The 17,471-nt window shown below is 58.5% G+C and overlaps 1 protein-coding gene across 8 annotated transcripts in view; it reads left to right on the top strand.

Annotated features, from left to right (window-relative positions):
• ACSF3 (acyl-CoA synthetase family member 3) overlaps positions 1–17,471 on the top strand; it is a 48,688-nt gene that overhangs the window by 10,659 nt on the left and 20,558 nt on the right. For 5 of the 8 annotated variants that reach the window (XM_059150744.1, XM_059150743.1, XM_059150741.1 and 2 more), the window contains exons 4-6: positions 8,574–8,728; positions 9,892–10,037; positions 15,117–15,229. The exons of 1 other annotated variant lie outside the window; for it this stretch is intronic. In XM_059150744.1, coding sequence (XP_059006727.1) covers positions 8,574–8,728; positions 9,892–10,037; positions 15,117–15,229 — 414 coding nt within the window. The remainder of the gene's footprint in view (positions 1–8,573; positions 8,729–9,891; positions 10,038–15,116; positions 15,230–17,471) is intronic. 2 more of the 8 variants (XM_059150746.1, XM_059150745.1) reach the window with 2 other exon arrangements.

Genomic DNA, 17,471 nt, shown 5'->3' with positions numbered 1-17,471 from the left:
CCTGCGGAACATGCCAGCTGCTGATGAGGCCGTGTCCCACCTGTGTCTCCGTGGATTTCCTCTGGTTGATGCCCCAGGATCTCCGCCTCTGGCCAAGGGGGAAATTTCTGCCAAAGGCACTAAATCAGGGTGGTGCCGTGGGACCTCCTGGGAACCTGGAGGCTGTGCCAGCTGCCCCAGAACCCTGGTCACGTGGGGTTGGGGCTCTCAGGGGCTCAGCCATGTAGGCTGCTGGGGTCCCCACCCCTGCCCAGGACACTCTTCCTGGCATAACCATGCTGCCCCAGGAGACCTGTGACCCCAGACCAAGTTCAGTGGGCATCTTGGTAGGGTTGGGGGGGTGTCTTCAGGCTGAATGTACATCAGGGTGTCTGCAGAGTTGGGGGAGGGGGGCAGAGCGCATGACACTCCCATAGTCTCAGGTCGGAGCTGTAGTGTGGGGGCTCCTCAGGCAGGGTGTACGCACAGACCGCAGGAGCCGGGGCCTCATCACCCACTTTTGGCTGGAGCACCTCAAAACACAAGAACAGCTTTCCATGTTGTTTAGGATTGCCAAAAAACGAGTGATGGTTTGACCCTCGGGGTCACTGTGTTCAGCTGGTTAAGCCTTCCCTGCGGTCCCCCACCTGCCCAGCAGTCCCACAGGGCTGACACCTGAGCTCTCTTTCCTGTCCTGGTGACAGAGCAGAGCGTAGTGGGGAGAGGGTGAGTGAGAGAGGTACCTGGGCCCCTCGCAAGGCTGCCTCCGTGATGGGCGGCGTCCCAGCTCAGCAAGTTTGCTAGCCCATGGGGGTTCCTGTGGGCAGCCTGGTTTGGGAACCACTGTCTGATTTGCTGTGGCAGCTCACAGCACAGCAGGGCTTTGCGGTCCGGCTGCCTCGGAAGCGCTCTTGCCAGCGAGAGGCAGGCTCTGGGGGGCTCGCTCTGCGCACGGAATCCCGAGATGGACGCGTGTTAGTTTCTGGGGGTTTGGGACCGCGGGGAGGAAATGTGGCATTTCAGGGCAGCCGCTGCCCCCTTTGCTGACTTGGGTAAGTGCCAGGACAGGCGCCTTCGGGAGGTGGCATCTGGTGTGTACCTGTGTGCTGGGGTCAGAGGCCAGGCTAGAGGACCACAGCACCAGTCAGCACGTGTTCCCTCCTTCCTGTAGCCTTGTGTGTGAAGCCTGGGGACCAGATGAGGGCTCCCCAGAGTGGACGGACGCCTGTGGGGCCTGTCCTTCCTCATCTCGTGCCAGGCAGCCTGTGAGCTCGGGAGGAGCCCCCCGCCCTGGTACCTCCCCTGGGATGTGGGAGTCTGTCCCGTTGGGAGTCCTCTTGTCCACATGCTCCAGGCAACAGGTGAGACCTTGGGGGGCAGAACGAGGCCTGGCCAAGGGGAGGGTGTTGTCGGGGCTCATCAGACCAGGAGCTGGCAGGGTCTGCACACAGCTCGGCCCCACATAGGAGTGCCACATGGCGTTGGGCAGTTCCACCTTAGCCAGATCAGGATGGCCACACTCTTTTCAGCTGCCCTCATCCAAGGCCACATCTTCCCCAGTGATGGGCAGCGCCAATTTGGCGGACCCATGGCTTTACAAGCCTGTGGGAAGTAAGAGGCTACCCAGAATTTCCAGCAAATCTGCATTCCAGAGCTTGGGTCGGTGGTGGCCGCAGAGATCGGTGCCATGGTGTGTGGGGGGAGAGAGAGCGGCGGGTCAAGCTCATGGCCACACCTGGGCCACAGGGGCCTTGTCAGGCAGCCGTCCTGTCCCTACGGATTCCATCCTTGCTCGCGGCTGGTACACCGTGGTCCGGAGCCGTGAGCTCTTTCCTCTCGGCTCAGCTGCAGGAAGCTTGCCACACCCATTTCTTATCTTCGCTTCTGCTTCTCTGCTCAGTAATAAGAAAGTGGGCTTGTGTTCACCTACGTGAACTTCCTCGGTCATACCAAATGTTGATTGAACATCAATTCTTAATATCTTCTTGCTAAAAAATATTAGTTCACGTCTGTGCTTGGGGAGAATTGTACCGTATCAGCTTTAGGGGCCTTGAGAAAGATCACCTAATCTAACCCCCTTCATCAAGTCTTAAAACTTTCTAAAGTCGGTTGTGTCTCAGAGCCCGGCGACACAATGACTGCCCACGCACTGTCACCTGGCCTCGGCGGCTCCGGGCTTGGGGTCGCTCTTGTTTCGGCCGGACACGTCCTCTCCTGTGTCAGGTCGATCGAAAGGAACCACAGATTCCATTCTGTGTCAGATGCTTTCTGCATCCCTGAAGCTAAGGATGCTCTTTCTTAGAGTTGTGACGGTGCTGTCATCATGGAGTGACGAGCCAGAACCCCCAATGTCAGGTGTCACCAGCAAGGTCCTCAGTGCCAGGGCTGCCCGTGGCCTCCAGTGTGCCTGGCTTGGATCCCGGGGACGCCCAGCCCCTGCTGGCTTCCCTTTGCATCTTCCTGGCGTGTGTTGTTGAAGAAGTCGTACTGCGTGTCCTTTTGCAGACTGCATCCGATGGTATCATTTAACATGTTCCCTGTCCCTTGTATCCCCTGAGATTTCATGGCTGGCTTGAGAGATGGGATTCAGGTTCCCATTTTGTGGTGGTGAGCGGGAGACTTCCCAGTGGTGGGCGGCCTAGCAGTCCCCCAGGGCACCTGCTGTCGTCCGCACTCACTGAGGCTCACCGCCCAGAGCTCGGGCGCAGGGTCTGAACGGCGGGAAGGCTCGCTTCCACGGACGATGATGTGCGCACATTCAGCCGTGTGTGCATCAGGCATGTGCCGCATCTGCCTTTATGCCTGTGCCCCCAGTGCTGCTGCCTGCACCCAGGTGAAGACAGAGGATCTTCTCCTCGCCCCGGCAGGTCCTCTCCTGCCTCAGCACCCTTCCCCCGCACCCACCAGAGCGGACACTGGCCCAGCTCTGTTGCCGTGGGTCTATTCCGCGTACTCCTCGTGTGAATGAACACGACAACACGTGCTCCCTTGTGCCCTGCGGCTCATGGCGCTGCACTGGGATTCATTCTTGGGCTACGTCGCTTGTCACTTGGTCTTTTGTGTTGCTGCGTTGTGTTCCATCGCTTATCCCTACTGCCGCGGAGGACATTGGGTTGTTTCCAGTTTGGGGACATTATGAATAAAGCTGCTATGGACATTCTCATCGGGATCTCTCTGGGGGCACTTCTCTTGGGTCTGTGCCTGCTGGTGCCAGACACTATCTGGCCTGACCGACAGACTCCTCCAAGACAGTGAGGGTGGGGCTGGCTCCGTGTGGCTCCGTGTGGCTCCGTGTGGCTCCGTGTGGCACCGTGTTGCTCTGTGTTGCTCCGTGTTCTCATCACATCCGCAGGTGTGTTTTCGCTTCCTTTTGTTGAGGTGTGGTATGCATGCAGTGTGACTCACAGATCTCAGTGTGTGGTTCACCGTGTCATGGTGAGTGTGTGGGGCACACCAGCTTGGACATGAGATGTTCCCGCCCGCCGGGAGGTCTGTGGTGCCGCCTTCCAGCCGCCCCACCAAAGACCGCCACCTCGTTGCTAAGAGCAGCCGATCTGTTTCTGAAGCTTGCGTGGGATGGGCCCACGGCGACTGTGCTCCTGCGTCTCGTGCGTCCCTGTAATACCTTTGAGATTGATCCGCGTCCACACGGCAACAGCCGATTCCTTCTCGTGATCGCAGTCCCGCAGCTGGCATCGCTATCCTGTGGCTGGACATTTGGGATGGTCTCTGTTTTGGCTTTCAGAGAAAAGCTGCCAGGAGCATTCTGTGGAAGTCTCTTTGGAGATGTGTATGTTCATTTCTCTGGGGTAGGTACCAGGAGTAGGATTACTGGGTTGGGGAGTCCTGTGCGGTTAACTTGAGAAACTGTCGACTCTCGTTTCTGTTCTGTGCTTCTGTCCGTGGGGACAAAGGCCACAGGGCTCCACCCTGCCAGCGCTCAGACGCTCGGACTTGTTACATTTCAGCCGCCCTCCTGGGTGTGCGGTGCCCTCACTCTTGTTATAAAATCTGCGTTTCTCGTGAGCACCTTTCTGTGTGCTTGTTGGTCATTCAGAGATCTTTTCAAAGTGAGCCATGTCTTTGTTACTGATCTGTAGGTGTTCTTTATATCTTCTGGATAGAAGGCCTTTGTCAGAATGATATATTGTGAATCTCCAGTCTGGTTTTTGTTTCGCAAACCAGTGTCTTTTTTAACAGTGTCTTGTGATACAGAGAATTTTTACTTTTGAAGCACTGATTTGGAAGCAGTAATGTGTGGCCATCATTGACTTACTCAGAGTCTTGGGGAAGGCATTAACATTTCACGGCTAAGTGTGACGCTAGCTGTTGGTTTTGTAGATGCCGCCTGTTAGCTGGAGGACCTACCTGGCGCCTCCTTGTCTGCCGAGAGCTTTTACCTTCGAGGATAGAGTGTTAGATGGCTCTGTCTGCTGTGATGATCACGTGGCATCTGCCCCTTCGTTTGTTGTGTGTTTCCTCCGTCACTGTGGTCTGCTCACACACTCCTTCCGTATTTCCAGCTTCCTCGCCTGGCAGCCTTGCAGCAGACGCCCTTGGTTGGGATGTACTGTCGTTTTCTGTATTGCTGGATTTCATTTGCTGTCATTTTGCTCAGGCTTCTGCACAAGTGTTTGTGAGGGGCGTGGTCTGCAGCTCTCTCGGGACCTTCTCGCTGGGCTTCCATGTCGGCACAGTGCTCCCTTGGGAAGGGCTTCTTCCTGGGCCAGTTTGTGTGAGGCTGAAGCTCTTCTTCCCTTGAGTGTCTGCTCGAGCTCACCGTGGAAGCCGTCCAGGCCAGACCTCTCCAGGAAGGCTTTTAGTTAAGGGTTCGATTCCTTTAACAGATACAAGACTTCTAATGTTTATATTTTGTTTCTTGTGTCTGTCTCGGTAAGTTTTGCTTTTTAAAGGAAATTGTCCATCTCATCACAATTGTGAAATTCACTGTAAGTTCTCTCCTTGTGCATTTAGTGCCTCTGGGGTCTGTGGTGATGTCTCATTGTAGCTCCGAGCGGGTGGTCTATGTTGCCCTTCTTATCTCTTGGCCATCGCCATGTCAGAGGCTTTTCCCTAATGCACCTGTGCTTCCTGTGTGTTTGACGTCTGTCCATTACTCCGTCCTTTATCTTCATAACACGTCGTCACTGTTGTTGCTTTAAGCAGTCAGGAGCCTGTAGCGCTGACACCGATTGCCAGGCCTTTCCCGCGGCGCTTCCCATGTGCTCCTCAGCTGTGTCCTCGTTGGCTGGGCTCCCCAGTCTCCCAGCGTGTTCCCCTCCAGTGTCATGTCTTTCTTGCAGCTCTGTCTAGGTGTGATTCACACACCCTGGAAGTCACTGTTGCAAATGATTCAGTGATTCTTCATAAATCTAGAGTTGTCTAGAGCCATTGTCTCACTCCCTGCTCCCACGCCACCCTTGGTGACCGCCATCAGCCTGTGTCTCTGCACAGTACCTTTCCTGGACAATGTGTGTGTACTGAGTCCTACAGCTTGCAGTGTTTTATGTCTGGCTTCCTTCTTTCTGCAAAACACCTCAGAGTTTCACCCACGTTGTAGGATACGGGGTAGCGGTTGCCTTTTTGTTCCTGAAGAGCACCCTGTTTTGTGGGTACGTGTGCTCTGTTTGCCCAGCAACTGTCTCGTGGACTGTGGGCTGCTTCCAGTTTGGGTCTTTTAAGAATAATGCTGCCGTGAAAATTTGCACCCAGGCCCTTGTGTGGACATGTTTTCATTTACCTTACAGAGATATGCAGTAATGGAATTGTCAGATTATAGGGCAAGTTTATGTTTCGTATTTTAAGAAACTTCCAAACTATTTTCCACATGGGCTATTGTTTACATTCTCACCAGCCGTTTGCAAGGACCCTAGTCTCTCCGCGTCAGGCCAGTCCTTATTGTTGTGGTAAGTAATTGTTCCAGTTCTAGCGGACAGGAGGTGAGATCTGCTGTGCTTTCAATTTGCATTTCTTTTTCTTTTTTAAAGATTATTTATTTGAGAGAGAGTATGTGGGCAGGGAGGGGCAGAGGCAGTGGGAATCTGAAGCAGAGTCTGTACTGAGTGCAGAGCCCGACATGGGGCCTGATCTCAGAACCCTGGGATCATGACCGGAGCCAAATCCAAGAATTGGACACTTAACTGACTATGCCGCCCAGGCGCCCCTCGATTTGCATGTCCTTAATGAGCAGTGATGCTGAGCGTTTTTTCATGGTCTCTGTCGCATTTCTGTATCTTCCTGGTGAGATCTTCAGACCTTGGCCCATGTTTGTGTCGGGTTGTTGATCTCATTGAATCGTCGGCCTTCTGTGTACGCTCCACACGTCCGTCTTTCGTCAGACGGATATTTACAGGTGTTTTCTCCCAGTCTGGTTTGTCTCTTCATTTTCTTAATGGTGTCTTCTGAAACACGTGATTTTAGTTTGGATGAAATCCATTGTATCAGTTAATTTCATAGATCATGTTTTTGGTGTGATATCTGAGAAATCTTTGCTCATCCAAAATAATGGAGATTTTTTCCTAGAAGTTGTCTAGTTTGAGCTCATGCATTTAAGTCTCTGGTTCACTTTGGGTGAATTTTTGTGTCGGGCAAAGGTCTGGAATCCGTCCCTCTGCAGGTGGCTGCTCAGTCCCCCTTGTGCTGTCTTTTGGAAAGGTCAGTCTTTCCCCAGCTGAAGTGAGGGCTCTCCCTCTTGTCAAAAACCAATCGGCCACAGGGCGCCTGGCTGGCGCAGTTGGCTGAGTGCCTGATTCTTGGGGTTTTTTGTTTTTTGTTTTCAGATTTTATTTATTTATTTGACAGACAGAGATCACAACTAGGCAGAGGCAGGCAGGGGGTGGGGGGGAAGCAGGCTCCCGATGTGGAGCTTGATCCCAGGATCCCAGGACCATGACCTGAGCCGAAGGCAGAGGCTTTAGCCCAATGAGCCACCCAGGCGCCCCATGACTCTTGGTTTTGGCTCGGGTCGTGACCTCAGGGTTGTGAGGCTGAGTCACCCAACAAGGCTCAGCGCTCAGCGGGGCATCTACTTCTCCCTCTCCCGCTGCCCCTCCGCCATGCTCACTCGCTCACACGTGCGCACTCTCTGTAAGATAAATAAATACACAGTCTTTACAAACAGACAACGGGCCGTGCAAGTGTTGCTTATCCTGGGCTCTGGTCGGTCTGTCGATCTGGGGCTCTGGCCTCCCACCGGCACCGCGCCGCTGTGGTCAGTTTTATCCGGAGCAAGGTCAGGAGTTGAGGTGCGAGTCCTCCACGCTTATTCCCCCTTTCACACTCCTCGTGGCTCTCTCGGGTCTCTACCCTCCCGTGTGAGTGCCGGGTCAGCCGGTCAGTTTCTGCGCCACGGTTCCATGGGGATCTGGGGGGCGCGTTGACGCTGCAGCTCAGGCTGGGGAGACACACTGTTTGGTCTGTGTCGAGGCCACGAGTCCACAGACGCGGGGTGTCCCTGCCAGGCCCACAGCTGTGCCGTGTGGTGCTTCCTCTGTGGCCCGCACGTTCCTCCCTCTGCTCTGTCCTGTGCTGTCCTCCTTCTGTGTGGACCTTTTCCATGAGCCTGTGTCTCACCATTTCTGTCCGTCCTTCTGTACTGCCCCGTCTGCGTCCGAGTCTGTCCAGTGAATTCCGACTTCAGAAAGCACGTCTCCTGTTTTGTAATGGTTCTCTTTTGTATTTCCACTTCGCTGATGAAACCCTTGATTTTCCCTCATTTTGTTCATCTTTTCTGCAAAATTCCATAGGCCTGTCTGTTGTAATGACCTCGAATCCCTTGTCTGATTAACTCCAACATTGGATCTTCTGAGGGTCGGCCTCTGTTGACTTTTTCTCCATGATCATGGGTCACTTTTTCCTGTTTCCCTAAATGCTTCGCAGTGTGGCGGTGCTGATCGTTGTCTTTAAAAGAATGGTATTATTTCCCCCAATACGCCCGCCCTCCACGCAGCCCTTCCTCTTATGGGTCAGGGCGCACGGGATTGGCCCCTCGAACACTCTGGAGCGAGGTCTGGTCGCCGGAGGCTTACTCGGCAGTGATGTGGTGAAGACCGAGAGGGACGTCGCGCCAGTTTCTCTAAGACTGGGGAACACCTGCCAACAGGGAGGCCTTGGGGCATCTCTGTATGGACACAGGGAGCATCTGCCACCCAACAAAACACAGAATGCACGTGGTTTTTCCTCACCTCACCGGATGGTCACGCATCCACCATCTCCGCATGTCTGCTGGCCCTGGGGCCGGGCCCAGGGCCGACCCGCAGGCTCACCAGTGCCACCTGGGAGCGGGGGAGGTGCGTCCCCCCTCCTGGCAGCAGACCCGAGGCCAGAGCCGTGCCCCTACTCTCTCCCTGCAGACTGTCCCCCCTCACAGGTCACCCTGCAGCCGGACGCCAGTGTCCGGCACAGGGGACTCCCACAAGAACGACCAGAGTCACTCAGGTGACACGCCTCATTGTGGGAGCCGCGTCCGGGGTTTAAAGCGGAGGGAGGAGGGCGGTCTGTGTTCGGGGAACCGCGCGGGAGCCAGCCGCGTCTCCGCGTCGGAGCCTGTGCGAGTTTTCTCACGGCTCCTGGTACCCCTCCTGCTTCCTCTCTAGGTTTGGGAAAAGCTCTTAGGTGGTGAGAGCCCCCGGATTAACGTGTTCATGGCGGTGCCCACGATCTACGCCAAGCTGACGGATTATTACGACAGACATTTCACCCAGCCTCACGTCCAGGCTTTTGTCCGCGCAGTTTGTGAGCAGAGAATTAGGTAAATGGAAGCGGCTCACTCTCCTGCCCCGAAGGCCATAGAGGGCAGCTGACATCGTGTATGTTCAGCCAAACAGGCCCGAGTGGTAGGAAGCAGTATTCTCCAGCCTTTAAAGCTGTAGCGAGCTACGTTTCCTGCGCGTCTGTCCGTGTTCTGTCTCTCTCTGCATCTGTCTCTGTCTGTCTCGTGGTCTAGTTGGAAGGACGAGGTCTCAGGCCCCCCGTTCTGGCCCTCGAGCCCCCCTCCCCCATGGAGCGCCCCCACCCCTACCCTGCCCCTCGAAGCCCCGTTGACAAACATGTGCTGGACCTTCCGGGCCCTTCCGTGGCATGAGGCTTGTTCTGCTCTCTCGCAAGCCCACAGACACAGCGCCCTTTGGCCTGATTCTTGCTCGGGTGTGAGCCCTGAGACCGTGCACATGCAGGTAGGTGGCCTGGCGACTTCTGCTGGGACCAGAGCCCCATGACACATGTCCCGTGGCAAGCACAGCCTCTCACGGCACACAGAGCCCACGGCCTGGCTGGGGTGAACGGGCCGCGCTCGGTGTGGTGCGAGTGACCAGTGTCGTGCTGCGAGCTCACCAACTGCCTCGGTGCTCGGCTCTGGGCGGTCTCCATGGCTGCCCCTCCTGCTCCTCAGACCTGGAAGCAGTTTACCCCCCAGACCAAATTCTTACTATCATAGCTGTGGTCTAGGGCCACTTACAGACCACGTATTTGTTGTGTGCAAAGAACGCCTCCAAAGACCCTAAAATTTTTTATTGTAGTTACCTGTTCCTTTTTTTTTTTTTTTAAGATTTTATTTATTTATTTGACAGAGAGAGATCACAAGTAGGCAGAGAAACAGAGAGAGAAGGGGGAAGGCTCCCCGCTGAGCAGAGAGCCCGATGCGGGACTCGATCCCAGGACCCTGAGATCATGACCTGAGCCGAAGGCAGAGGCTTTAACCCACAGAGCCACCCAGGTGCCCCTACCTGTTTCTTTTGAAGACCTGTTTTGCTCGATGATGCCCCCACAAACTCTGAAAAGAACAGAGTTCGGGTTTAGCCACCAGCGGGCGTTGTCGTCATGAGCTTGGGGACACTGGTGTTGCATGGAGAGCGCGGCACTGTCTGGCCCAGGGCTGGCTGCAGGAAGCTGAGGCTGCCTCTCTTGTGCTCGTAGGTTGATGGTCTCAGGGTCCGCCGCCCTGCCCCTGCCGGTGCTGGAGAGGTGGCAGGGCATCACAGGCCACACTCTACTGGAGCGCTACGGCATGACGGAGATCGGCATGGCCCTGTCCAACCCCTTGACCGCCACGCGTGTGCCAGGTACAAGCAGCCTCCTGGCTGTGTCCTCGCCCTCAGCTGGGCCGGGCCAGGGAGGACGCTGCCTTGCCGGGCCAGGGAACTTACTTGGGGCGGCTGTGGCCTGTCCCCCGTGGGCACTCACATTTTTCCCACGTGGCCATCAGGGACAGGACAGAAAGGTGTCCTTGAAACCAGTGTCCTTCCCGGGTGACAAATGGGAAGAACAGGAATGACTAGGACCATGTGCTCAGCAGAGTGCCTCCCGGGCTGTGGGGGAGGGGGGTCCCCTATGATCTGCTAGCAGACAGGGCTCCGTGCCCTGGGCTCACTGTCCAGCCTTCCCTGAGATGCTTTAACGTTAAGTCAGACTTGCACATCCTGGCTCCTTAGCAGGGACCCTGCTGACAGAGCCACAGCCTGAGGTGTGTATGTGCCCCGCTCCGCTCCCGGCGCTCTCCTGGTCTCCACGCGGCGTGTCCCCCAGCCCTGGGAGCCCACAGCACAGGAGAAGTCCCAGCAGCATAGCTCTGACTCCGTGATTACGTCCCTGCATCTCGCACACTCAGTCACGCTCACCCTGCCCATGTCTGTTTCCATGAGGTTCTGGAAACAGGTTTTGAAAAGCCGACCCAGGCTTGAGGTGAGGTCGGCTGTGACGGCTCAGCACCTCCTCCGCCCCAGGCCAGGCCAGCACGCGTCTGTTCTCTCTTGTAGTCGGGCTGCTTCTGGAATGTCATACAATGACTCGTACAGGACATGGCCTTTGGGTCCTTTACCGGGATGTGTCCAAGACTCACCCATGTGGACGTGGGTTCCTTTCCCTCACTGAGTAGAATCCCATGTATGGACAGGCCACTATTTCTTAGCCTGCTCCCCCGCCAAAGGACACGGCCTTGTGTCTGGGGATAGTAACCAGCAGAGCTGTTGTAGACATTCGTGTGTGCAGGTCCTCTGCAAACACGTGCCTTTTTATTTCTCGTGGGTCAACACCCAGGGTGGGGTTGCTGGTCAGAAGGTGGGTGAGTACTCAGCCTCCCCAAAAGCGGCCACACTGTGTCCAGAGCAGCCCCCGACGCACGGGTGACGTTATCCCATTGACACAGGCTTTAGGCAACCATACAAGTGGCCGGGGCTGTGCGGCTGGCCTGGGGTGGAGCGGACGTCCGCACTGTTGCCCCGGGACACCTGCTTTGCTGGGAGTGCATGGTGTCGGGGGGAGGGAGCAGAGAGGCCTGGGGAACCCCCTGGTTCATTGGAAGAGCAAACAAGACCAGGCGCCAGGACGGGAAGCACTGTGCAAGGGAGGCCCAGCAGGGGCTCACCCTGGTGCTGGAGGGAGCACCCCCAGCTGAGAGGGGAAAGCAGAGGTCAGGACAGAGGTCCCACGAGCGTCCCCAACTCACGGGGCCTTTTTCAGGAAGAGTAGAACACGAAGGCTCCGATTCCCAAGGTTTATTAGGCAGAAATCCTTGGGTCTGAGGTGGTGGCGACAGCTGTGACCCGGCCTCAAGGACACTGTGAGGTACGTGCAGGCATGGGTGCAGTCACTCCTTTTGCCTCGGGATCAGATGCCCGTGACCGTGTCTGTGAAGCAGGCCACCAGCGGTTGAGTACAATGCTGGTTATTCAGTTTAGAGAACAAAGTGGTGTCGTTTCTGGAGAAACCTGGTTGAGGGCTTTCCTTGGTATCGGATGGGACATGGCCACGCCCCCCGCCCCTGGGCCCCACACCTGCTTCCAGCTCAGGGTCACTCCAGCCCGGCCCCTCCTTCCGGCTGCCTGCAAGGCCTCTGAGTGTGGCTGTCACGGTCCATGCAGTGAACACCGGGTCCATTAAAGGTGCTCAAAGGCTGACGGGCGCATAGGGCAAAGCCAGCCTTGAAAGAGGGACCTGCTGCACGAAGAGTATCGTTTGCCGCGTGCCAAGATCTGGGTTGGATCTTTTGACTGATCTTCTCTGTGTCCCTGGCGGGTACCACGAAGGGGGATGAATAATTCATGGCCTCGTGCGGCCAGGCCTAATCAGCAATAATTGGAGGTGGAGATTAGAGGCGCGAACAGCTCCTGCGGCGGGCTCCGTGGCACGCTGCCAGGGGCTCCAGGACCCGAGCGGCCCCTTCTGATCCTCTCGGGACCAGCTGCAGAGCGGCCTCCCTCCCTAGATGCTGGACAGGGCTGCAGGCCAGTTACGCTTATCTGGGGAGAGCCAACAGCGGTTTGGAGAGATTCAGAAGAACGAGACGCACATCTGACTGTGGCCCACACCGCCGCCCAGGTGGACACCAGAAGGGGCGCTGTCCCCACGGGGGCAGGAGACTGCTGCTGCTGATGGCTCTGCTCCATCTGGCCCACTCGGGCGGGTGGGCGTGGTCTGGAGCCAGGGCTGCCCCGCACCGACTGTGGCCGTTGTCTTTGCCTGGAGATGTCAGTCGTGTCTGATGCTGTCTCCAGCTAGGGTTCCGTCAGCACCTCCCTCGCAGGTCGTAATGGCCGTGACAGCGTTCACTCCTGAGATGGGGAAGGGGCCAGAGCCGAGCAGGAGGAAGCCGGGAAGAGGGTTCCTTCCTTTTTAAAAAGTGTCCGAAGGAGAAGGCAGTGGACGGAAAGGCAGGAGGAGGACCGTGAGTGCGGAGGCTGGTGCTTTCGGCTCAGGGGGACGGTCAGAGGACCCTCTTCTGGTAAGAAATAGACATTTGGTCTCTCTCCATAGCTGGTACTGAGGTCCTGGAACCCTTGGAATTTTCTAGGTGATGGGAGCCACAAGGGGGTCTTACTGTTCACTGAAGCCCCTCCCCAGCACCTGAGTGTGTGCGAAGGAGACAACCTGGGACCACCGGGCCGACTGGAGGGGCAGAGCCTCTGGGAAGAGGGGCTGCGGGCTGAGTCAGTGGCCGCTGGCTTCATGAATTGTGGGATCTCCATAGAAACCCTAAGGATGCTGGTGCACAGAGGAGGTGCTGAGGGGTGCCCTGGGGGCACAGGAGCTGGGGGACCCCCCTTCCTGGGCATCTCTCCCATCTGCTCTTCCTGAGTCACGTCCTTCATCAGAAGGTGGTGGTGGGCAGCTCAGCTCTGCGGGGTTCCAGGAGAGGGCGCGTGTTACGCTCCGGTCAGTGGTCATCTGGGGATGACCAGTCCGCTGTGACTGGCTCGGAAGTAGGCGGTGTTCAGGTGGTGCCTTGCCCTTCTCCGGCTGGCAGCGGGGCCCACGTACCTCCCCCTGCAGAGCTCGGCAGGACAGGGGAAGAAGAGCCGGCCTTGATTTCTGAGCGAAGCCGGGCTCCTGCGGAAGGTTCTCTTGCAGCGGACGGTGCTCGTTCTGATTGCCTACTCGGCGGCCGAGGGGCTCTGCCTCTGCCCGGCCTCATGATTGGGTCAATCAGCCGACGGCTGCACTCCATGTGCCCTCGGCGCTCCGGCTCCTCGTCCCGGTGCAGCAGCAGGAAACTGCGGCCTTGTCAGGACATGTGGCGGGGTCCACATGGCCCGTCTGAGCCCCTCCTGGCTGGCTCCCATACCACACGGGCCTCCTCCCTCAAACCTGCTCTGTGGCTTTAACATGTTTTCGTCATGAGTCACCACCACACACTGTGGTCACTGAGGGCTGACACCGAGGTCATGCTGAGCTCCGGCCCTAACACAACAGCACTTGGGAGCCGTGTGAGGACCCTGGGCCCTAGCCCACCCCCGAGCCGCAGTCAGCCCTTATGCGTGAGCGCGATGCCAGGGGACAGCAGCGTGTGCAACGGAGGAGTTAAGCTTGTTGCTGAAAAGAATCCACAAGGAAAGGAACTATTCATTTAATCTAGAAAAGGAAACGACCTTGAGGTCACCCAAACGCATGTCTGGACCGCGTGTGGAGCAGCGTCTGGTCTTTGCTGGCGGTGCAAGCGAGGCCACGAGTGGGGCTGGAGGGGCTGGGCTCACAGGACGTCCCATCTGGTCCCCGTGTCTCCTTTGCACACTGCGGATGATGCTCCCTCGCTTCCCGGCCGGCGTCTCTCGTGTCCCGGTGCCTGTGTGGCCCCAGGCTGTGAGCACTGGCACCGGCAGAGGCCTGGTCCCAGGCTCCATAGGGAAAGTCCAGACCAGGCAGGTCCACGCAGGCAAGAGTGGGGGGTGCGGGAGGGGATGAGCTGCTGAGGGCTTGGGTTTCCTTCTGGGTGACGGAACGTTCTGGAACCAGATGGCAGGGGCAGTTCCCAGTGTCATGAATGTGCAGAAAGCCATGAGTTGTGTGGCTTTGCGGCTTTGTGATGATTCACTGTGTCTCACGTATATTTAACTTGGATTTGCAAATCCTTTGGAAGCACACTGAGAAGACAGGGCTGGGAGGGAGCTGCTTGCTGTGCTCCCCACCGGCAAGGATGTGGCTTCTGACCAGAGTGGAGGTATGAGGCCACCGGGGATAGGACAGCTGAGAGCCCTCTGGTTCCAGCCCCGACTTCAGATGCAGAAATCAGGCCACAGGGACAGTCAGTGCCATCCCAGCACACGCAGCCGTGGGACTGAGCTGCCCCGGAGTCCGGGTCCCGGAATCCTGAGCAGGTGTCAGGTGGTAGAGTCAGTGCCCCAGGCATTAGTCCCGGGACAAGCGCTCACTGATTGCAGGGGTTAAGATAAAGTGCCTAAAGTCCTTCATGTGGGTCCTCCCAGAGGCGGAACCTTTGGTGTTGGGACCTCTGCCACATAGGTCCTTTGTTAGGGGATTATGGGGACTCAGGGCCCGGCAGACCGCTCCACCAGGTGCTTCGGGAGCAAACCGCAGGTGCCTAATAAATGAACCAGCATGCTGGCGGCCTTCTCCACTGGCCAGCCCCATCCCTCTTGGGCTTCCGTGTGCGGGAGTCCTCCATGCCCCCGGGCCCTTACTGCCCAGCCGGCCACTCGTGGGGAAGCAGCAGCCCCAGCCTCCAGCCCAGGTGCCGGGAGCCTCCCCAAGCTGGCGGAGTGTCCAGAGCCGGGCCTCACGGGCTGTGGGCGTCTGTGAGCGCTGGCAGCCGTGCAGCCGGGTGGCCACCTGCGTACATGGAGCTGAGCCCTGTCCCCTTGGCTCTGGCGTCTACGGCGTTCTGTGCAGCCCTCTCTTCTCTCCCGCAGGCTCCGTGGGGACCCCGCTGCCAGCCGTGGAGGTGCGCATAGTCTCAGAAAACCTGAAGAAGGAAGGCTGCCCCTACGTGCTCCACGCAGAAGGAAACGAAAGGGAGACGCAGGTGGGCAGCATGCGGGCGTCTTGTGGCCGTGGCCACCCAGCCCCAGAGGGTGAGGGTCTCTGCTTCCGGTTTGAAGCCCCTCTCACGGGGATGGCTCCTTCCGGACAGCAGAGCTGCTGGTGTTTCCAGGCACTGTGGCCGTGTGGACGGTGCTGGGCCCAACCTCCAGGGCTCTGCCCCGCTGCCCCCAGGCTCCGTCCACTGGGGACACCATGAGGTGGGGTCAAACAGCCTCACAGAGCCCTTGTGAAAACGGAGGTGGTTGTAGGCGCCATCTGGTTCAAAGTACCGTGCTGGCGGGGCCCTGTCTCCACTCAATGAAGCTGGGGTGGCTGTGCCAGCTCTGGGAGCCTCATGAGGCCGGCGTGGACGACTCCCAGAGCCCTGAACGTGAAGGTCGCGCCGGCCGCTGGAACGACCGCGGGCTCTCGCTGCTCCTCTGAGTTCACGAGGGTGAAGCAGGAGAAGGGGTGTCCCTGTCTTTCGCAGAGCGCCCGTAGCTACAGTCGGCTGATCGCAAGTGAATAACAATCACAGAAGACCTCGGGGGCAGGGGGGCTGGGATCCTGATGAAAAAGAGACGGTCTAAGCTGATGCCTGGGCTGGACACCCCGTGGGAGTGGCCTCTGCTAGGAGAGGTGAGCCGCGTCTCTCCCCACGGCCCCAGCTCTCCCATTTGGCACTGGTCCCATCCGTGGTCTCCGGGTCTGTGTCCGAAGTCGGGGTCGAGGAGGCGGCTGAGCACACGGGCGGGTCAGGGTGCTTTTGGGTGTGACCCTGTGATAACGTTCGCAGTGACGTGAGGAAGGTGTTCTGCCTGCCTGGGACCCCTCACCTGGGCCCCGTGTGGAGGGCCAGCCCGTAGCCCCTCGCCAGGCTCCCAGGGCCGGTCCTCCCTGGTGGTGACAGGGCTCCAGGCCCGCACTTGCCCCCCTCCCTGCTGTGGGGCAGGCTCCACGGCAGCCGTGCCTGTGCCCCCACCCGGGCCCACCTGCCATCCGTGCGCCCCACCCCTCCAGCACCGTGGGCGTCCCTCACCGACCGGGATGTCCTGTGTCGGATGGTTGGGGTCTCTCACCCACCGCCATCAGTTCCTCTTGTCTGTTGAGCAGGTGACGTCAGGTACGGGGCCTTCACGGGGGTTCCGTCTGGGCTCAGGTGATGCCTTTGCTCTTCAGTGAGGGGACCCAGAGCTTGGCAATGCCACCCAAGGCCTGAGGGACAGGCGTGATGTCCACACTTCTCAGGGACAGAGATGCCTGAGCAGGAGCACACTGGGTGCTGACGAAGTAGGAAGCACAGCAATGCCCAGGACGCCTTCCCTGAGAACCCCTGGGCCAGCCTGCCGGAGGCACCTTGACTCGGGTTCTCTCATGCATTGTTTTCGGCCAGCCGGCAGGCGGGGGTCCTCCTTCTGGGCCAGGCACGGTGTCCTCTGGAGCCACCTGGCCCAGGGGCAGTGTGGAGCAAGGTTTCCCCCAGGCCTCTGCAGCCCGGGAGCCCGTGGTGCTTCTCTAGCCAGAGCCCCGGACCAGGAACCAGGAGGGAGTGGCCGGGGGGCTCTGGGGGCTCAGCCCTGCTGACGGGAGCCGTTGGGGAGGACAGGAGCAGAGGGGTAGCTGGGCCAAGCGGTGCTTCCCAGACAGGAGGGAGAATCCACGTTGGCTCCCACAGCCCCAGAGCAGGAGGGGGAGGAGCACATGCCTGGGGCTCCCAGGGCCGTGGCCGCGGGGTGGGTCTGGAGTCTGGGAAAGGCCGGACGGCTCAGGAGAGTGGCTCACTTGTGGGCCCCATAGGGCATAGTCTGGGCTGCCACTGTTGGTCCCTGTGTGGTAAAACTGGCATGTCTCAGCCGAGTCCCCACCGTGGGGTTGCTCCGGCTGTGGCTGGTTGGCGATGTGGCAGCCCAGGGCACCCCGTCCTCCCTGCTCTGCGCAGCTCTGTCCGGCAGGAGTCGGGGTGCTGCAGACGCGGGCCCCCCACCTGGACGGGCCTCCTGCTCTGCCTCCACGGTCTCATCTGGCTTCTGTCCCCTCTCCCTGCGGGGCTGCAGTGAATCCCACGGCTGCCCGTGGGACCCCGTGCCTGTTTGCCGGGGTGCGTCTTCCGCAAGCCATGGCCGCCCGCCGGCTTCACCTTTAAAATACGTCTCTATCCATGTATTTGTCTTCCATTCGTTCACTCTCGAGAGAACCCAGTGCTCGCCGGCAGCACCGGGTGCGTCAGCGAACCCGCGCCGCAC

The sequence above is a fragment of the Mustela lutreola genome, chromosome 16 (assembly GCF_030435805.1).
Source record: "Mustela lutreola isolate mMusLut2 chromosome 16, mMusLut2.pri, whole genome shotgun sequence".
In the NCBI taxonomy this organism is placed as follows: Eukaryota; Metazoa; Chordata; class Mammalia; order Carnivora; family Mustelidae; genus Mustela; species Mustela lutreola.
Note: the sequence above shows the minus strand (reverse complement) of the source record. Positions and strands in the feature narration are given on the sequence as shown.